The sequence below is a fragment of the Sitophilus oryzae genome, unplaced genomic scaffold (genome assembly GCF_002938485.1).
Source record: "Sitophilus oryzae breed Bouriz unplaced genomic scaffold, Soryzae_2.0 scaffold_172_pilon_pilon, whole genome shotgun sequence".
NCBI classification, from domain to species: Eukaryota; Metazoa; Arthropoda; class Insecta; order Coleoptera; family Curculionidae; genus Sitophilus; species Sitophilus oryzae.
The window spans coordinates 2490438-2513658 of NW_022146424.1; the positions used below are offsets into that span (position 1 = coordinate 2490438).

At 33.3% G+C, this 23221-nt stretch overlaps 1 protein-coding gene across 3 annotated transcripts in view; it reads left to right on the forward strand.

Moving 5' to 3' along the window:
* Window positions 1–23221, forward strand: part of LOC115881477 (transcription factor GATA-4-like) — a 118973-nt gene that overhangs the window by 40695 nt on the left and 55057 nt on the right. For 2 of the 3 annotated variants that reach the window (XM_030898965.1, XM_030898967.1), the window contains exons 1-3: window positions 14977–15054; window positions 17280–17539; window positions 19967–20241. In XM_030898965.1, coding sequence (XP_030754825.1) covers window positions 15003–15054; window positions 17280–17539; window positions 19967–20241 — 587 coding nt within the window. In that variant the 5' untranslated portion in view covers window positions 14977–15002. Of the gene's footprint in view, window positions 1–14976; window positions 15055–17279; window positions 17540–19966; window positions 20242–23221 lie in introns of those variants that run through there. The other variant, XM_030898966.1, reaches the window with a different exon arrangement.

Consider the following 23221-nt stretch of genomic DNA (forward strand, 5'->3'; position numbering starts at 1 on the left):
TGGCTCTGTTTTTTTTTTTAATAATTAATCCATTCATCGTTACAATATTAATAAGCTTTCAAACTTAACAATGACGTGAGGGAAAACATTGAATATGGAAAATCAAATGCAATAAAATAATAAAAAATTATATAAAATAAATAATATAAATATAACATAAACAGTTAAATTATTTCCCTGGAAGATGGATTGGAAATGGTAGAGCAGTATATTGGCCAGATGGGTTTCTAGACTTGTCGCTAATCGCCAAGGGACGAGGGGAGGGGGCATTACTTGACGTCATTTGTAAAAGTAAAATCAATACATTACAACATTTATCTACAATAAATATTACAAAATTCATTTGGAAGTATAAGAAGAAGATATGTTAAAGAGCTATAAATAAGATTTAACGAAAAATAAATTTGTGCATTAGGGAGGGTGGTAACACTTTCGAACATGTAGAGCATTAGAAACTAGTTTGTAAAAGTTGACTTTTTAATAATTACTACGATTAATATTATGCATATTATTAGATTAGATTAGACATTGAGATTTCAAATTCACAATAAAAAGAGTTAAAAATAATATCTTTAAACTGCTGACCTGGATATTATTTATTTGATTCTTTCAATTGGCTCGATTTTCCTTATTCAGTGTTAATTAGCGCTGATCAATATTGTTGCAATGAATATAATCAGATTAAATAATTTAAAAAATCAGAGTCGGACTTGAAATTATCTTAAATAATAATTAAATAGTTTTGTTGTTGTTAAGGTATCCAAAACAAAAAAAAAAGTATAAGTGTGGCATACCATTGTACACGGGAGACCGAGGTCTCTCAAAAATTGATATAAAAAATACAGGTCCGTATTTAAAAAAAATAAGTTGGCCTCTGTATCTCACAAATTATCAGCTAATTTGAAAATATAAAAATACTATCAGATAGCCCTGATAAAGTGGCTATCAGAATGTGCAATTAGTTTCTTGATTTTCTAAAAAGTAACGACAGGAAAAAACAAAATTGATTTTCATAAAAATCAGTTTTTTCCAAAAAACTCAGCAATCCTTGAAATTTCTCAAACTTTTTTGTTGGCTTCTTGATGAACATCCAAAAGAGCAACTTTGCCCCAATTTAACCATCTTCGAATCTATTACGGTTTCCGAGATACCAATGCTCGTACCCCGAATTTGTAACACCCTGTAGTATTCTTACTTTGTTAATTAAGGTACTCTAAAATAATTTAACAATTTTTTGTTAAATTTGACATTAAAGAAACATCTAAAAGGTCAGAAAATCACCAGTTAGTCAAAGAATCCACAGAAGCCAAATAAATTCTATCAAAAACACCACACACCGACGCGTCGCGTCGCGCGTCGGTGCAATTTAGGTAAATACACTAATTTTATAAGGGGATTCCCCGACAACAGTAAAACAACAGTAAATACCCGGTATAATACCAGAAATGTACCTAATACTCCTAGTGGTACGCACTTAAGTGGTATATTCCTCAATGGGTAGGTATATACATACCTTACACCTTCTTGTACAGTATATACCCGTTGGGTATTTACACACCGCCCATCACTGATCCGTCAAAAGAAGTTAGAAATTCGGTTAGAAATTAAAATTGTATTGTTTTATAAGCTAACTAAGGCTTTCATGGATACAACTGAGTATCGCAAGCTGTTGCTAGGATATTCTATTAATTCTAATTGTATTTTTTAGATATTTTGCATTATCTTAAACTCTCAAAATATAAAATCTAATTCCAACCACTAATTTATTCCACTGATTTCGAGGTCATAGAAGCTTTCCATACAATAACGGGACGATTAACTTTATATATTAAAGTTATATTTTTCTGTATTTTTTTTGACTCAGCTGTCTTGTATGTTTGACAAGGGCAGTGTCACCAAAGGGGCGTTAAACCGAGTACTTTCCTCCACCCGATAAGGGCCGATAAGATCCGATTTTTGACGGACATGTAAATACTTTACAAACACGCATACAAATACACGATATTGCCATCGAATCGTGGAGAGCGATAAGCGGATGATGAGACGGGCAATTGCGTGCCGTTTCGTATTTGTCGCTGGCGATGGTTATCTGATAACGGGGTCCGGGGACAAACAGAAACCCATTTTATCCTGTGTCGCAGGCGGGCGGACTTCCTGGATTGTTCTCTCGGCTCAAGAGATAACGCGACAGTGCGGTCCTGGACTAGGGATGGTCATATTTAAAAAAGTATCGATATACACTAGAACTCCGATTACACTGGTCTGCCAAAAACACTTTTTTTCTCGAGCCCTGGCAACATTCCTGCTGATTCTTCTGTAGAATGACGTCCTGAATCCAAATGTAGCTGTCCTTTTCTTCTACCAACCGCCATTTTCGGGGAGTCCCCTCTTTATTTTTATTATATATTATCATGTCTTTATTTTTTATTCAGGTGTTCAATAAACGTAGAATTTTGGAAAATCTGTATAATCCGGAGACCTATAAGAATTCCCTTGTTGATGTTAGTCTCACTAAGTCAGGGAAATTTAGTATTCAGAGATTAAAATGCGTCACCTGTCTTGTCCGTTGCTTTTAAAACGGTTTGATCAACACTAGTTTAATGTGCAAAGGCGGCCATTAAATATTTTCCATCGTGACCGACATTTTTTTAACCGAGTGTAAATCTTAGTCCAGTAAATGAAGGTTGCAACCACGGCTTAATTCGTCGACCATAACTTTTTAGGCGGATTGTGTACCTTTTGGAGAGTAGTTTTAGGGAAAAAAATTGTAACACCGTGCAAGGCCAGTTTCGACAAAAAAAATGGTCCCAAATGGCCGAAAAATCAATTTTTCGTAAATATTTCCCAAAATATGCAATTTACAATATTTTTAGGACAAATTGTTTAATAACTCGGTTAAAATTTAATATTTTTTGATGATTCAAAGTTCATTTAAAAGGTAGAATCAACAGCTATCACATTTTGGAACTTGATTGAATTTTGTTATAGTCTGTCCAACGAGAAGATCCTTGACAGTGATAGATGTGTCTGTCATTTTAATTTCAAAGTAGTTTATTTTATTTTACAAAGAAATAAGTTGGTACAACTGGAACGCATAGCAGGAAATTAATATATTTATGTATTTAAAATTTGACTGACAAGTAACTTCAAAATATTGTGAAAAAAACTGTATAAAACTGAAAAAATGTAATCGAGTTAATTTATTTAATAAAAAATGGTATGTGTTAATACAAAACAAACAAAAACAAGACACCACATACCAAAACATATAAAAAAGAACTATTTCTTACTTTCAAGCTTTATGAAACTTCCCGCATTTATGATTATATTTATCAATATAACCTATGTACAAATACAAATTTGTAATATTCCGCAGGAATAAATAAAACAACACAAATAAAACAAACTATTTTATTAATAACACTTACCAAATTTTATACCTCACAGGTTGATTAATTAACTTTAATCTTAATTTTTTTAAACCAGTACCTTTTGACATTATTTTTCTGCAGTACTAAAATCCATTATTTACCTATCGTGTGATGTCGATATTTTACAGTTACTCCAGTTTTTAGTATGTGTTTAGAGTATGGTCCTTCTACCATATTCGAGATGCACTTATCTACGACGAGATGCTATACGAACTTTATTGATAGTAACTTTATTGGTGTATCTGTATAAGACTTTCTGCCTGGGCAGCGAGTATTAACCATAAACTGTGCTCTGGGTTCTACAGTTAATTTTCACTCGATTTTTTTTCCACTTGACTTCAAAAGACACAAAACACAAGTAATAACACGAATCAAAATGCATCATCTTCCAAAACGCAGGGTATTTGACAAAAGTCGTCACAAAATTATAACCTATAATTTGACAAACGTCAAAAATCTAAAGGCGAGTTCATACGCATCGGCATCCGTTTTTCGTTCATCGTTCCGTCAAACCAATAAAATTGAAATACGATTTGTCATTTTTGAAATAAACCAATAAAACTGGTTAAAAACAACAAGTGACGACGCATGACGAATTTATATTTAAACCCATCCATAGTTAACTTAAAAATTATTAGAAACTTTTTTTAGTAAAATAAATAGATTGGTATGGGACGTCATCTGCTTTTCTTCTGTCATCGTCTGTCGAAATCTTACCTGAGAAAAAAAACAGGGTATATCTTTATGAAAATAAAAAACCAGGCAAACGTTCTTTGGCCCAAAAATTTTCAGATTTTTACAAACTTATTCATATTTTCACAAATAATAGCTTATTGGTCAAGATTTTCTTTTTGTGCGGGTGCCAGATATCGCAAGCATTGTCGTACACAATTTTATAAGTCATGTTCCACAGCCCCTAGACCTAGACCATTAAGGGACGTAGGACGTCCCTTGAATGCTGATATTTCAGAAGAAATGATGAATGTAGTTCATTATATCCGGGAAAATGGATAAGAACAATATACCCAGGAGGAGTTGCAAGATATTGCAGGTAATTTTGAACTTTTATCATTGATTTCCAACTCCTCATTGATGTTTGTCACTTATAAAATTATAATGCAATTTTCTTTTAAAAATTAAAAGAGTTTTGGACTTACATTGTCTTTATTTATTTTTGCTTATACAATGTTTCTGAAAATTTCACACCTCTACTTTTCAACCAATAACATGCTTTAATGTTGACTAGTTACCATGGCAACTGAAAAAATTTCGAAATTTTTTCGAGGCGCCACGAAACTTTAGTGGAAATTTTTTGACAGTTGAAAAGGTAAACATAAGATCTACAATCATAATGTGAATGAACTACAATGTCTATATATTGAAATATTACCCATTTGAGTTTTAGCATTTGATGTAACTAAGGTTGGTAATATTTTTTATTTAAGGAAATATGTTAGATATCAACAAACTGTTTCCATACACTTGATTTTGATTTTCGGGTGTTATCTGGTTTTATATTTTCAATCTCTTCTTTAATGACTTGTTGGTTTACTTTTCCAAATCGCGACATTTCGCTATACACTTCTTACTCTACGTACAGACGTTTTAAAACTAGTAATAGCTTAATGACAGAATCGCAAACAAAAATGACAAAACACATAATATGTCAAAAACATCAATACCTTGGCCAACTTAACAAATTGAAATTATTTTAAAATGTCATGTTGGATTAATATTTTTTTTTTCAAATTTAGGTGTGAAATTTTCTTACCGAATACCTGCACGCAAGCTTAAATTATTCCTGGAAATTTTCTTTCGGGCACGAATATTTTAGGAAAATTATCCCTCGTCTTCGACTCGGGATAATTTTCAAAATATTCGTGCCCTCAAAAAAATTTCCGAAAATAATTTAAGCTCTTGTGATATTATAAGTGAAAATTTTTGGGTCAAGGAATTTTTGCCCGGTTTTTTTATTATCATAAAATATGAAAAAAATCAAACAAATTCCAAAATGTGATAGCTGTGGATTCTACCTTTTAAATAAACTCTCAAAAAATATTAAATTTTAGGCGAGTTATTAAACCATTTATCCTACCAATCAATTATTATTAAATTTATCTCCGGAGCCGTTAAGACTTGGAGAGAAAATTCAGTGATCTGCCAGGCGGAATATCTCGAAAACTACTAATAATTGTACGTAAAAAATGATAAGGAGTATTTTTATAGGTATAAATTGATTTTTCGGCCATTTGGGGCTATTTTTCCTGCTAAAACTGGCCTTTAGCATGGTGTTCCCCTAAAACTACTCCCCAAAAGGGTACACAATCCGCCTATAAAGTAATAGTTGACGAATTACGCCGAGACTGGGTCTTTTCGTGTCCTTATTTACTGGACTATCTCGGTTTGGAAACTGAAATATGCCAAAAATAAGGGAAAAAAATCAATAAGAAAAATGAAAAGCACGATCATGTTTACTGATTTTATTACAATTTGAGCGGGACTACACCCTCTAAAAAAGCCTACCGCCGGCTCAAGTTTCGTTTAGCCGAAATCAGTTACATAGAACATCGGTTTATAGGATGATTCTATACAAGAAAACTAGCACTACATAGTTTGATTTTTGCCGCGGAAATTCTTTGTTTTTGAGAAAACTCGAATTTTTAATTTTTCTATTATTAACTAAACTTTAAAACTTTACGGTGTTTTTAATAGTTTTTTCATTATAGAATGACGTAAAAACATTTAATATAACGATGTGAACTAATTTTTATTCGAAAATATATTTTTATCACAATAATTTTCATTGATTTTTCCGGGTTTAGAAGTGCCGAAATGTGCTAGGAAGATAAAAACTACATATTTTCGTTTGATTAATAATTTGCTATAAATTTTCTATATAACCTTTTCCGCGGAAATTCATCATAAGGGCGGTGTAATGGAAAATCTTCAATATTTCGAAGTTTTCCATAGTATTCTCAACTTTTTTACATACTTTCGGTTTGGTTTGGTCAAGCTGTAGTTGGTTTGGTTGTAATCGGTTTAGTTGGTTTCGTTTGGTTTAGTTGTTTTTTTAAGGTTTGGTTTGGTTTAGTTGTCGTTTTTATGCTTTATTGACATTTTTTTAAATTTTCGCATTTATTGACCATAGCCATATTAAGTTGATAAGAATAGATATTATTCATTGATCTATGTCCAAGGTCGGGAAGCAGATCACTGCATAGTGGTGAAATAACGCATTTCCGCGGATTTTCGTTTATGATTTTCGTTTCTTCGTGCTTAAAAATAAGTCTGCAATATAAAATAATATTATATTTTTATATATCTCATTTCGTTACTTCTAAACCGTATTCAAAAAACAGCGCATTTCCGCGGAATTTCATTTTTGTATTAGTAGTTACAAAGGCGTCTAAAATATGAAATAACATTAATTTTTCATGTACGTCATTTCGTTACTCTTAAACCGCATTCAAAAAATGGTGGCGCATTTCCGTGGCAAAATTTTTTCAGCAATATACTCCCTGAGGTACCTAAATGACAAGCCTAGAGGTACCTACAAGCCTAGATATTCGCTTATCTTATGTAACAAGTAACAAGTACGATTCTAAACTTGATTGAAGCTCGGTTTATAAAAATTATAAAGACTGGGGCTCGCGCAAAACTATCCGCTGAAAAGATCGATAATATTTTACACATCTCTACTCAGAGAGACATGATGTTGTTTTTAAACTCAGCACGCGACAATTACTGTTCACAGTAAAAATGTCATAGAAACGTTGGATGGGTCTTATTGTTGTACGACAGTAGATATGACAGGCTAGACATGGAATCAAAATATTCTAGAGTATCGGTTTCATCATAACAAAATAAATAAACAAGGCGCCTTGCAAATTTAAATAAGCTAAATAAAGGGTTTCAGATAAAATTCACAGTAGCGGCTGGTTCTAAAGGACACAGGAGTAAATTCCCACCCAACCACCAGGATAAAAGAAAAAAAAAATAATGGTGATATTTTTATAATAAATCCATGCAAAATCAAATTATTTTTTCCTGGATTTTACTTACATTAGAGATATTCGAGCATTTTATTGGATTTGTAAGTAATAAAAAATTATATTATAAAGTTATCTGTACCAGACACTATGATATTTTTCTCAAAATTCGATAATTTGTTTTTTGGTTCATCTCAATAGCTTTGTTTTTTTGGAGATATTGGCTTTTGAAGAAGACTTTTCTCTTAATTTTTACATTAACAGTGGACTATAAAAGAAAGTTTCGTGGACTTTATGGTAGTCAATGATAAGACCGGAGCTGGTTTAGCTGAGCGAATTTTAAAGTAAATAGAGCCTGATGGCTTGGACATAATGAACTGCAGGGCTCAGTCATACGATAATGGGGCCAATATGGCTGGACAATATAGGGGTGTCCAAGCAGTCATATCTCAAAAAAATGAGCTAGCAAGATTTTTACCATGCACCATCCACTCCTTAATGTAAACACAGCTGTGCAGAGGCCAACGCTTTCGATCGCGGAGACATCTAAATTGCTGAATTCATTACAGAGTTTCTGAGCTGAGTTTAGAGACAAAGTCGACGATTGCTTTAAAGAAGCAAAGATCCTTGCAGAGGCAAGCAATATTGAGCCTGTTCTCCCAGAAAAACGGACAAGAAAAGTAAAAAGATTTTTCGATGAAAACGCTGATGACGAAATTGGTACATTAACCCAATAATAACAACTCAAAATTCACATTTTTGAATCACTGGATAAAATAAATGAGCAATTTTCCTGGAGGTTTAATGCTATGGAAGGTGTTGTCGAAGATTTTTATTTCCTTTCTGGAAAGTCACTGGCATCATTACCACTAGAAGAAATAAAAAAAACATGCTGCAGATTTAGCAATTAAATATGCCAACGACTTGGATGCAACAGAGCTGTATCTTGAACTGGAAAATTTCAAGAATCATGCAAGCTTGTTGTTTCCAAACTTGGAAGCAGCTAGCTGTTTACGACGTATTTTACCCTAGATCCGCCACTGAATGAGGACCAAAAGCGAAGGCATGGTTTGGGTATGTAAAAATTACAAAAAAATGTTGGTGCCAATTGCTTCAAAAGCTAATATCTTCAAAAAATTAAAACTATTGAGACAAATCAAAAATAATTATCGAAAACAGATGCACCTAGATGATAAAATTATTTATACAAATTCCTCGCTTCCACAGGGTGTTTCAAACTTTCACCAAAATATCAACACTTTTATCTCATATAATTGACAGATGGAAACTTTAATTTTTAATTTAGAAAGAGATACAAAAAAATCAAATAATTTAGCTACAATTGCTTAAAAATCATCAAAATATATTAATCGTTTTTCTGTGATTTCCAAAAAATATTTTTTCTCTAATTTTATACTACATTTAAAAATCATTTTCACCCAATATAGAATGAATTAGAACCTTCTTAAATCCAGCTGGTAGTAAGCCCCATTAAAAAATAAAGAAAGGAACGGGCTTAGTAAATGACGTCTAGGGCTTGACCTCGTCAAAATTATCATCGGTTATCATTCCACAGCTGTCTTTAACGCTGTTTTTTTTTTCGAGAGTATGATATTATTAATAATAGTCGTTCTTTCATACAGGTTTAGATGTTTTTAAATAAAAAAAAAATATATTTCCCTAAGAGTCAAATTATTTTGAAGTAATTTCATTTTTTTTGCTTTCAAAATATACAAAGTGTCCCAGAAATAAGTGCATGTATTTTAGTTAAACCTCAGAAACACGCCTAAGAGGGTTTTTTTTGCGAAAACAAAATTTTGAAAATTCGGAATTATTTGAAAAAAATTTTGGAATTTTTTTTAGTTTTTAGTTAAAAAACAAATTTCTTAATAATATAGTAACATAGGTAGTAGATTAAATTTACAAGAAAGGAAATCCTGAAAAGATTCAGTTGTTCTGAAAATTTTAGCAAAAAATCATTTTATTTGGAAATTTTCAAAGTAAAATAAGTTCGTTATTTTGGACTTATTTGAAAAACGATAAAGAGAAAATATGTTTCTTTTATCGAGATCTACCACCACTTAAAATACTTGTACTTATTTTTGGGACACCCTGTATAATTCCGAATTATCAATGGTACCTCCCTCAGTTACGGTTAGTTATAGAGAACATTTATTGTAATTCGATCTTTGAAGAAAATTAACACGGTACCCAACCCAACCCTAATATGTAATCTTTGACGGTACGAAAACAGGCTCAGGCATGGGAATAAACAAGCTGCGTTGACCCGTTAAGGTCAATTCAGCGCTACCGAAAGGTTGGATTCTTGACTGATTTATGTCTGAAATGTTCATTTAACCATATCGAAACATTGAGTTGACTAATGGGATCTTAGTAAAAAAAAGTAAAAAAAAAACAGTTTTGATATGAACAAGTGGGATTAAGTACGTTGAAATTCCATACATACTAATCAATAACCAGGCGCGGTGAATTAAGGGTAGCCAGGGTTGATTTATTCTGATTTATTTCTAAAATTTTCATTTAAGAGTTAAAATTAGTCATTAAGAGTTGGCATCTTTAGAGAACGATCTTTTATCAAAATGATGATTCATTCATCTTTATCTTTTGCTATCATCTTGTACCTATCCTTTGGATGAAACAAAAAATAGAGGCAATCTACATTTATCACTTCGAAAAAAAAATCGGTCAAGATAATCATTACAAGAGTCGACTATAAATGAAGCTTTAATTCATTCATCCATTTCCATTATGATGTACCCAAGCAGCATTTGGACGTCGGGACAACGTTGTGTCACGCGACCAAACGTCGGGGCGCAACGTCGCACGGTGGGGTATTAGCATGAAAAAGGTGATCGAAATTCGAAAAAGCAAATGTGTTTAAGATTTCCCAAAAAAAGATAAATGATAAGTTAAATCATGTCTGCCATGAATGGCGTTTCTATGGGTTTGTTTAGTTGTTTGTTTCATCGAAACGTCAAAGTTGTTACTTCTCACAGATAAGAGGTAAATGGCTAAATTTTATGTTTAAAATTATAAATTGTTGTTGTTCTTGTGCTCTTTTTACGTTTATATTATCGTTTTCATTGAAAATGGCTCAGCAAGCTGCAGGTATGTATTCTGTAAAAACGTATTATTTGTTTTGATATTCTTTATACTAACGATTTTTTTTGCAACTAAAAGTTAGGCGTTCAGAAAATTTGATTAAATTAGTGACATTTTTATTATACTTAGAGATTTAGTTGCGCATTTCGAAGAATTCAGCATATTGTCTATATACGTTTTACTTAGTAAACATTGGGCTTTCATACAGTAAAATAAAATATTGCGACTTTTTGCAACTTTGCTGATAAAATGAGAAAAACATTCTTGGTTTCCTCTAATTTGCCAATCAGTGATATACTAATGCGAGGTGTAAACCGCGATGGCATTGTTGTGTACAAAGCGATCGCATTAGTGCCATTAGCTGTATAGTACAATTTGACATTAGTAGCGACTTTAGTGCTATGGGCATTGCTCGCGGATCAGTCGTAGCATTAGTAGTATTAGTTGCGATATTACTACTGGCATTAGTGGCATTGACCGTGGAAACACTGGAACAGTGATTTTTCTTTCTTTTTTTAGAATCGACGAATTATCCTTTATTTTGTTCATATTATTTCCTCCGTGGAAACACTGGAACAGTGATTTTTCTTTCTTTTTTTAGAATCGACAAATTATCCTTTATTTTGTTCATATTATTTCCTCTTTAATTGAAAATAGCAATAATTTATATAAGGTCTACATAAAAAAATTTCGATCAACTATCTGTGTCAAATACCCCACTGTGCGTCGGCACAACCTCGTGCGAACCCTAGTCTGCACTAGTTTGGAGAATCATTTTTAGGTCGAAACGACGTTGGATACCTACGTTGGCTAGCAGCCTGATTTAGTACAAACTGCAACGTTGTTTAAAATCCCAATTCACAGAAATACCAAACTATAATAATATGGCGTCTAAGTCGCGTTTTATCCTAAACTGGGATAATTATAGTAAAAATATTATTTTATGATTTACTTAGAGACAAAAAAGTTAAACGCAAACAACTTTATTGATAAATATATTGTTTCTACTTTGAAAAACACTAATGGGCCTTAAAATTAAAGAAGTTTTAAAAAATTTCTTGAAATTTTTTTTTAGTAAAATGAGAATAATTTATTCGCAGTCGAAAAAAAATGTTTCCGCGTGTTGTTTAGGGTCAAATATTTCAAGTTAATGTATTCAAAAAGCAAGAATTGCTATTTTAGGAACGAAACATTTTCTTATTCAACAACATGGCGGCTTTCACTTTGTTGTTTTGGAGATTAAGATGGAGTAGTTCGAGTAGTCGCATACTGGACTAATAAAAACGCAGTTCAGCCTTAACAGGTAGTATACTAGTCGCAAGATTGCCTGATTTAGTCATCCTAGAGTCTAGCTTGTGCCGCCCTCTATATTCTAAATAAACGAGGGAGTGGATAAAGTATCGGTAATAATATGTCGATGTATATTTAAATTTAGTTTTATATGTGCCTTTCTTACGTCCCATTTTAATTAAGTTTTATTATAAAAACAAAAACAGCGCTGAACTGTCTGACTGAACAGAACAATGAAGTGAAAATTTAAGATTTAAGGTTATGGTTCAATACAGTTGCAAAAAGATAGTGGCTCGACGTCCTACCAACGTAAGAATAAGGAAATCTAAACAACGTTGGACGAGTTGAACGAGTAAAATAGACGACGTTTGCATAACGTTGAAATAGGTCCTGAAAGTGACGTCGGAAAACTCTTTATTGCCCAACATTGTAACTACGTTGTCCGAATCACCTAAAGATCACTTAAGCAAAAAAGGTTACAAGACAACGTTTATTCAACGTCGCAGAAGCTTTTACTTTGTTGTAGTACTAATTCAACGTCGGCACAACGTTACAACAACGTTTACATTTATTTTAATACCCAAGGTACGGAACTAACTATTTTTTGTAACTAATCCAACGTTGTGTTTAGTAAACATGTGGTCGCAAGTCGTGAAAATGCTACTTGGGTAGCCTCCCTCACATATTTAGATACTCTCTTTGTAATTGGGCCCATTGTTCTCTATTGTTGGCTATGCGGGACCTAGTTATCCCTGCTAATTTCCTAATATCATGATCCCATCTGAGGTTTGGTCTTCTTCTAAGTCTCTTAATTCCTCGTGGGTACCATGCTGTAATTTTTGTGGTCCATCTATTGTCCTTCTTCTTGCCAGGTGTCCTGCCTTGATTCTGTTGATGACATCTATCTGCACCTGGGTCTTTTGTCCTATCCACTCTATTCTTTTACGGTCTTTCTTGGTTATTCCCGGCATATTTTGTTCCATTGAGCGTTGTGCCACCTGTAGTTTCCTTATAATGTCCGTTTTAAGTCTCCAGGTTTCGCATGCATAAGTCATGACTGGTAATACACATTGGTCGAATGTTTTCTTTTTAGATAAAGTGATATTCTAGATTTGAATATGGTAGAGTTTCTTTCGTAAGTACTCCATGCTAATTTCATTCTTCTGTTGGTTTTTGGCAGTAGAGATCCCGAGCTGTGTGTTAGTTGTTCCAAATATATACAGGGTGGTCCGACCTGTCTTCCGGAAACTTCGGCAGCATATTCTGCAGATAAAAATAAATAAAAGAGTTCGTAAATTAATGTACGTCCTAAAATGCTTAGTTTCACAGATACAGGGTGTGGAAGTTTCATTTTCATTTTGATTTTTTGTAAATAATTTCTGAAGTGACGTCAATATTTAGATGAAAACTGGTGTCTGGGAGTTTTTTGACATGAGAAATTTGATTTTGATGTCAATATGACTCCTACTAGTCGAGGGCGCCACCACATGTGTTTAACTGTTTTGAAGCGTCATAACTTTTTGTCCGTATCTGTATAAAACTACCGAGCGAAAAAATATACATCTCTGTGACTTTTAATGTAAAAAATATCTCTTTGTAAAAATCGCTACGAGCAACCGTTCTCAAAATATTTAGAGTGGAAATAGCCAATACATACGTCATTATTGACGAAAGATAATAGATATAGGAAAATTAAAATAACTTTCGTTGCACATCATAATACGACCACCAGCAAACTCCATAAGACGACGCATGGTGTCATTGATGACGTGCAACGAAAGTTGTTTCAATTTCCCTATATTTAGTTATTTTACTGAAATAATAAATTTGGGAAATTTTTATTTTTTTAAATTAATCGTAAATTTTTCTGCAAAATATGACGTTAAAACAGTTTCTATTGAACTTTTAGCACAAAAACATTACAAATTTATGATTTCAGCCTAATAACTATTTAGTCAACATGTTTAATGTCAATGATGACGTGTATTGATAATTTCGATTCCAAATATCTCAAAAACCATTACTCGTAGCGATTTTTACCAAGAGACCGTTACGTAGAAAACATCGTAAATGTATATTTTTTACTCAGTAGTTTTATACAGGTACGGACGAAAAGTTATTACTTTCCAAACCAGTTAAAAAATATGTAGGTGGCGCCCTCTACTAGTAGGAATCATATTGACATCAAAATCAAATTTCTCATGTCAAAAAACTCCCAGACAACAATTTTCATCCAAATATTGACGTTACTTCAGAAATTATTTGGAAAAAATCGAAATAAAAATGAAACTTCTACACCCTGTATCTCCGAAACTAAGCATTTTAGGACATACGAACTTTTTTACTTATTTTTATCTGCAGAATATGCTGCCAAAGTTTCCGGAATACAACTTGGACCACCCTGTATATAATGGATATTCTTCTACTATTTCCAGTGTTGTGTTATTGATTAGAAAGTCTTTTCTGTCTACTAGTTCGTTGTACATTGTATTTTTTGCTAAATTCATTTTGAGACCTTCTTTATTGCTGTATTTAGTTCGTTAATTTGTGCTTCTAGTTCTTCTGAATCTTAGATGGTTCAGATATTTTTCATCTAAGTATTTTCAAGGGTATTTTTAATCCTTTGTTGGTCCAGTCCAGTTAACGAAAGATTTTTTAATATTAAGGCTTTAATTATTAGGAGTCTTTAATTAATAGGGTTTTATATTAAAAAAAGCAGAAACTAAAGAAGTTTAAGAAGAAAGAGTTCAACTCTATTTTTCGCAATATCTGTTTTCATCTATTCGGCTCAGTATCTTTTTATAAATGTTCCCACGCTATTCAACGGTGCATCACAAACATTAGATAAACCTGACAATGGTTATTGTGCCAGCAAATATGTAAATTTGCTTTGAGCTTATCACAGTGGAGTTTCGAAATAAAGTAAATTCTTCTAATGTTTTTAATTTCCATCTAATAATTATAAATAAAGATGACCTTTGAGCGTGTTTATACATTTCTAGTATAGACATTGTATGAATGTTTGAATTTTTATAGTAATTATTTAGAATGGTGGACAGTTATAGCAATTTTTTTATCTTAGATGTTATAAACTATGCGGATAAGGAAATTCTCTTCATTTTCGTTGAAAACTAATCAAAGCCATTCGATTATCTGACTGTTTCTGTCAATGACACTGACTGGATGGAACGTTTGTCTTTCTTTTGTGTATACTATACAGGGTGAGTCTTAAATAAGTGCAAATATTTTGAGGGTTGGTAGATCTCGATAAAAGAAATACAGGGTGGCGCACCTCATTCGCCTCGGTTGATTATACGAAAACGGAAAGATGTAGAAACAAAATATTTTATGGGTATATGTGGGGAGGCAATGTGCACAATTTAAAATTATTTTGAAATATACAGGGTGTCTCAGAACTAAGATCCATACCAAAGTTATATTTTTTCTTATGGAACACCCGGTATTTTATTTCATTTTTGGATTCTTGGGTCCAAAAAAAGGCATTTATTATAGGCGTTAAATATGTTTAAATTCTTTGGTTTTTGAGATATTTAAAGATATTTAAATATGCATGCTACAAAAGAATGGATTATTAACACCCTGTATATTACTTTTCAGAATTAATTCTTGTGCTGAGTTTAAAGGTAAAGAAATAAACTCTACTGTAAATATTATTGCTTGCTTAAGTTCGTACAGGAGTACCAAAAATTGGTGATCTATTTTAAGGATATATTTTACATAAAAACTTTGTTATTTCAAATGCAACATCCTGTATTTTTTTAAATAAATCGAAGCAGACTCAAATGCTCTTTCAAACTATATTAGGGTTTCCTATACCTATCTATCTCAGATTTTGAATAAAAAGCGATTTTTAAATAAAATGGCAATCAAGATGGCTGGTATCGCCATGGCAATTTTCTAGTGACAGTTAGTAACTATTTTCAAAATCGACATTAGTTTATAGACTTTATTTAAATCTATACCAGTTTACTTTTATTTATTTGACCTACAATAGTTTAATAAATAATATTTATTAATATGTTATTTATTATTCTATCAAGAAAAACGAACAAGTAGTTCTTTGTTTTATTTTACGATAACTTGTAGATATATGTCTTTTTTACAAAAGAGTCAATTACAGCAAATTCAATTTCTTCACTTTCAACGACAGGTTTCTGCCTAATAGGTTTTTTATAAACTACACTACCATTTCTGCGAAATAGGAAAGAGGACAAGTAATTTTTCAAAGGAAAGCTTATCAGGAAGATTCCTATTTGGAATCGTTCTTGATGCCAAGAAATAATTTTCCTCGCAAAACAAAATCACTAGTAACTAGTAACATATCCATTCGTTCCACCAGCAGATACATATGGCTTTATTTTTCTTCAAAAAATAAAGAGTTACCTACTTACTTATTAAAATATTGTGGGTAAATTGTAGTAAATTGTTTAAATAATAATATCCATACACTAATGTCGATTTTGAAAATAGTTACTAACTCTCACTAGAAACTAGAAAATTGCCATGGCGATACCAGCCAGCTTGATTGCCATTTTATTTAAAAATCGCTTTTTATTTAAAATCCTAGATAGATAGGTATAGGAAACCCTAATATAGTTTGAAAGAGCATTCGAATCTAAATTCAAATTCAAGATAAATTGTAAATTAAAATTTTACTTGAATTTGAATTTTAATGGCAATAATACTAGATACTTAATTTGGATAAAAATTATTGTTATATTAATTATTTGTTATTTTTGTTACTGGCAATTCTTAAGCTTTGATATTAGATATTACCATGGTTACTGCTCTAAAAAGGATGCAAATACAGCAAAAATCCGGTGGCTCTCAAATTTTTTTTAAACTTGAATAACTTAGTTATTTTGGACTTATTTGAAAAACGGTAAAGAGAAAATTTGTTTCTTTTATCGAGATCTATCAGCACTGAAAATATTTGCATTTATTTAAGACTCACCCTGTATACATCTCCCAGGCATTTTATAGAATACCGATTTGATAATCGCCAATGTATGGAATATTATGTATAAAATCTGGACACTATCGGATAAAGTGTGCCGTTTTACACAGGGTTGCTCGCGCACCTTACGCCAAAGCAAAATCGAATTTTTAGAATTGCAAAGAATAACAAAAATAAAAACAAGAAGGATTGAAACTAAAGCAACCAAAACTCATTTGTACCATTAAAATAGCGGCAAAACTTCATGGCGCACGCTGAAAATGAACGGAATAACCCGAAAGCAACAAAACAATTAGTTGGACGAATGAGTTTCGATTGCTTTGGTTTCAACCTATTTTTTTTTTTCACCAGAACAACTAGATTTGGTCCGAACATCCGAGTTGAACAGCAGGCCTTATCCGCTAGTAAATTTGTAAAACATGTCCGCACTTATACAACCAGTAATACACTCTTCCCTCTCCATTGCAGGAGTGCAACAGCAGTACGGCGATGAGCAGCAGCAGGCCGGCGGCGCCCAATACAGTCCCGCCTCGCAGCACGAGGGGGCGGACCTGTCGCCCCACTCGCGATCGACCACGCCCCTCGAATTTACCGGCGCCACTGTCGTCTACCCCGCCGGCGCCGCCACTGAACAACAGGCCCACCAGGATCATCACCAACAGCAGCAGCAGGACAATTACCACACGCTGATACGGGCGGACAACGGAACGTACTTCAGATTGGACGAGGTGAGTCAGGTGAAGAGGGCCTTATGTGTATAATAGCGGGACAGGCACGGCCAGTGGTGTAGGTACGTCATGATGGCGTGCGTGTAGATTTACTGCTACTGGTCGTTGTCGATGCGGTCGGATAGATAGCGGTAGTGTGCTTGGATGCGTTAACGCCCACGAGAACAAACAGTAGCTGGTTGGTTTGTAATCCGATGAAAGATTTTTTTTTATTTACTTTATAAGATTTTTAATTTTCTACACAAAGTGCAAATATTTTGAGGGGGTAAATAATATATTTCGACCCCAGGAACACGGAATGGAGTTTTTTGAAAAAAATTTGAAAATTTCTTTAATTAAAAAACACGATATCTTCACAGCATGGCAACATACATAGGTAGTGGTAGTAGATTGAATTTACAAGAAAGAAAACCCAGAAAAGATGCAATGGTTCTCAAAATTTAAGCGAAAAATCATTTTTTTTTGGAAATTTTCAAAATAACATAAATATCTCGGTTATTTTGGACTTATTTAAAAAACGCTAAAAAGGAAATATATAGTAAACGCCACGAATGTTTGGGAGTGATTCATCGGTCGCTACCATGTGAACTAATCTGTTCAAGGTCACATAAAACTTAATTCCAGTGCCGTGGTGTTTCAAGTCATATAATAATCAATACATAATCTGTTGTAATTTGTTGTTTTAACGGCCAAAGTCTTGTCAAAACATATATTTGGTTATAAATATAAAATGGAATGCCCCCTTGGTCGCACTACAAGCACACTAACGGACTGACGCACAAGAACGAATCAATCAAAGAAACGCGATATAGTATCGTCTTTGTCAATCACGCTAACATTTTAGAATAAGTAGGAGGAGCGCAGGCAGATGATTAGACCGGGCCTTTAAAAACCTACGTCTGCGGTAAAAATTTACGTTTTTAATGTAAAAATAATAGCGCGCGTGTCGATTCTAACTTCATCAAGCGATGAATCACTCCCAAGCATTCGTGGCGGTTATTATACCTAAATATCTGTTTTATCGATATCTACCAGCCCTGAAAATATTTGCACTTATTTAAGACTCGCCCTGTATATTCAATGACTAAAGAATACAAGAACCAATAACACACGACATCAAATTGTTGTCGTACCTCCAAACAGTGCCGTGCAACATATTTTTCTTAACCTGAAGAGATATTTATATTTTTGATAAATGTTTTGACTACGCCTATGGTGTATGCTGCTTATTTAGGTGCACACTTTCTGAAGCAAATTATCTATTGACTATTCTCTCATATCTCCCTAAGTGTACATCCAACCCTCAACTGTAACCTAAGTGTCTTGTTTATTTTAATATAGTGTTAAGTTATAACATCCTGATACTACAGGGTGAGTCTTAAATAAGTGCAAATATTTTCAAGGCTAGTAGACCTCGATAAAAGAAACATATTTTTTCTTTACCGTTTTTCAAAAAAAGGCGAAAATTAAAAAAAAAATTGCCTAAATTTTGAGAACCACTGGGTCTTTTCTGTTTTTTAGCCGACCATACCAACAGGTATGGTAGGCTATTAAGATCGGCAAAAAAAAGTTTTTTTAATTTCACTCAAAATGAGTTATATAAAATATTTTCATGGTGTCTGTCTCTCTGTCTATCTGTCTGATTATAACCGCCTATAACTGTCTATCTGTCTGACTAAACCGCTAAACCGATTTTAACCAAATATGGCACAAAAATACTGTGGCACCCGAGAATCTGGCCATTAGTTTTTGGTGGGGGTGGGGGGTTGGTAAGGGGGTATGGGAGGGGGTTAAACATTTCAAAAAAAATCGTAACTCCAAAATTACAGTAGCTAGCGAAACGCGGTTTTCAATTTAAGATTAGGAATAATATTTGCAACAAAATTTGTAATAACATCAAAATCAGTCATAGTGGCAGTTTTTGAGATAGGTAATTAAAACTAAAAGAACTGCCTACGAACTTTTTATTAACATATTTTAGTATGGGCGGCTATACGTGCCTCCCGGCGCCAATTTTTTTCTTGTAAATTTAATTTACTATCTATGTTGCAATATTATGAAGATGTTATGTTTTTAACTAAAAATTAAAGAAAATCCAAATTTTTTTTCCAAAAATTCCTAATTTAAAAAAAAAATTGCGAAAAAAACTCACAAGCGTGTTTCTGGGGTCGAAATATACTACCCCTAAAAATATTTGCACTTATTTAAAACTCACCCTGTATAAACAACATTTGACTTCATCAGAATCATCATTGTGTTTCTGACCAACAGACTAAGGATTACTTCTCACAAGTATTTCTATTTCAGACACATTTTTTTTTGTTGTGAGATCTTGATTTAGTTTTACTATTTAAAGCAATGCGCCAAAGCCTTTAATTACGATAAAATAGTATATTTTTATACTTTGATGTTTCATTTCTTTTTTAGGTCCCTATAGACGCCACTGGTGCCTTCCTCCACCTGAGCCAAGCCACGCCGAACTCCAATGGAAACTCACCCTACAACAGCGAATCTCCAAGTCCAACATCTCCCAATCGGACAACTGGATATACGAATTTGGGAATAGCTGTGGCGCCCTCCAGTGATGACCAGCAACAACACACGATAATAGAAGCAAGCACGGCACAGTTAACTCAGCTAACTAGCCATATTAGCTATACGGGTGAACTGGATTCGTCGGGAGTACCCAACACGATAAGCAGGTATGTGAGGTTTATTTTAAACAAGTGTTGTTGTTTACCTTAGTTGTGTTTATGCTCAAAGACATTATTTTTGCTTCTTTGGGGTCTATCTCGATTATCTATATTATTCCTATAGTTATAGTTGTTAACTTTCGACTTTTAACAATTGAGGTAACTTCTGTGTGACTCTGTACAACTTTTTTAAGAGACTCCTACAGGGTCCGGCAATAGTGCGACGGACATCTGTAGCTCCCAGAATAAAAAGCTTGGGAATTTTTTTTAAGTGCAAACTTAAAGTATATTTCATATCAATTAAACTTTTAGTTACGTAATCGAGGGCGCGATTTTTAAATTCATTCTTACCAACCACGGACATATTCGGCGCCGTATTGACTAACTGGAATTTAAATTTCCCGCTGGAGATTCAGGTGGTAGGGTAGCTCCGCTGTAAAACTGGCAAGTTGGTACATTATTTCCTGACATTAAAATTCATAGTCAGATTTGGCGTGTGGGCGATAATTCCTGGACAAGGATAGATAGAGTAGTAGTACCGGGCATGCAATAAAGAAATAATATAATAGCTTTTGGTTTGGATCGAAAAAAAAAACGGCATCAGCGATGGCTATGAAATGAAGATTCCTGTCATTTTGTATGTAAAATCATATGGGAAATGTCATCTATCGTCATTTCCAAGCCTACTGGGCGTAGTTTTTTTCAATCATACGTTACAAAACACAAGAGATAAGAATCTTGGGGGTCGCAAATCGGTTCGCCGTGCGCATGACGTCACCTTGCTAGTAATGTTTGAATTAGCGGCTGTGGCGAACGATGAACGATGTCTCTTGCTCTTTTGTCAATTTCGGCCTCCTTGATGAGATTTATGATTTATTTATTATCATGCAATTTTATTAATTAGAATTAATAAAGTTTAAAAAAATATAATTAATAAATTATTTTTTTTAAATCTATGTATTTGTGTATTAACACTGATGTTCGGTGCTACTTACAGTTTATTCAGAAAAAATAATGGTTTTTAAGATAATTACAAAAGACTTATTTTTTAAAAGTTGCACTGCATGGCGCGGATTGGCGCAGCCGTTATGTACGGAAGAACCAGCGCGCGCGAAGGAACGTTTGTCGGTGCAGGTTTGCGCGCGCTAAAAAAATACACTTCAAAAGTACATGTAAAAAAATTTTTGGCGGCGCGCAGAGCGGCGCAGGCGATGAGAACGCACCTTTAGAATATTTTGAACGGGAAAGCGGTAGTAATGGCCCTTTATGCCCCTTAAGTGCTGTTAAGAAGGTGAGTTTTTTGATGTAAATAATAACTGTTTATATATATTTATAATTAATTTATTTTTGTTTCTTAAAATATTTTGATTAAAAGAAAATATATAAATGTGCATGGTCAACGCAGTACCGGTCAAGCTTAATCACGTGACTAAAAGTTTATTTAGTGTGTACGAGGATGAATTTCAGGAAAATATTTTAACTGCTACAGGTTGGCTCAAAAAAGTGTGGGTGGATCGGGATCGTTTATTTTAAATGGAATACCCATATACATATAGGTACATATTATGTATATTATTGCATTTTCGGCTTCCTTTTAAAAACTTCACAAAGGCGACAAAACAGAACGCTTCTTCTATTAAAACCCAAAACCCAACAACGTATTCGTCGATTTTAAAAAGGTGCAAACTGCGCGATATCAGTAAAGTTCAAAGCATAACGAGAACATTACCCCATTGCGCTGATAAGGCAGCCGCTTACCCGCATGTAAATATTTTTTCGTTTTTTAAAATGCAGGCGGAAAAGCTCATGAGACACGCCAGCTAAGTGCCGTGGTTTTACTGTGTGCACTAGACCATAATAAAAAGTGGTCACCATCTTTACGTTCACGAGCCATCGTGAATTGTAAAATGATGTTTAAACTTTAAATCATATACAGGGTGTTCCACTTGAACTATATTCGATACCAATTAAACTTGTAGTTACGTAATCGAGATTTTTAAATTCATTGTTGCCAGCCTTGGACATATTCGGCTCCGGGCCGGGCTGATTAACTGGAATTTAAATTTCCCGCTGGGGAATTTCAAGTGGTAGTAGCTCTGCTCTAAAAAATGCCAAGTTGCCACATTTATTTATTTCCTGACATTGTTATTCGTTTTGACATTTTAGTTTTGCATTAGGAGTTTTCGGTTTGAATGAATTGTGTTGGGATACTAAGCTTAAAAATTTTTACTAGCAGACATTGCAGTCGAACATTGTTCTTTTTAGAACCACTTTTATTGCGAAGTGCTCGGCGAAGTGTACAACATAGCTTAATAGCCGTTGCATAAAACTCATCGCAACCTTATTAGAATATTTTGAACGGATAAGCGGCAGTAATGGCCCTTTATGTCCCTTAAGTGCTGTTAAAACGGTAAGGAGTTTTGTTGATGTAAATAATAACTATTATATATTTTATATATATTTATAATTAATTTATTTTTGGTTCCTAAAATATTTCGATTAAAAGAAAATATGTAAAAGTGGTCATCGCTGTGCCGGTCAAGCTTAACACAACAACTAACTAACTCAACAAATCGAAATAATATAGAAAAAATTAAGAAACTATAAAACAATTTGAAAAATTTACCACAAAATCTAATTACATTGATAAATTCTTTGAAATTTAATTTGTATTTTTATTGCTCTACTTTTTAAAGCTATTGCTCGAAAATCGAATGGATAAACGTATTGCTGTAATTACGGTCGAATTATATTTATTTGACACACGTAATGAATAATTCACCACTATGTACGACTGTAATTATTTTAAACAACCTTTTACAGCCAGGAAAATACAATAGCGATAAGAATAACTTCCCGTTATTTTTTTATACTGCTCTATTAGCATTGACTGACTGCTATAGTATGTTTTTAACATTTCGAGGAAAAATTATCTTTTATACAGAGTGCTTCTCGGGGAACTACCTACCTTCTATTGATGTACCAAAAA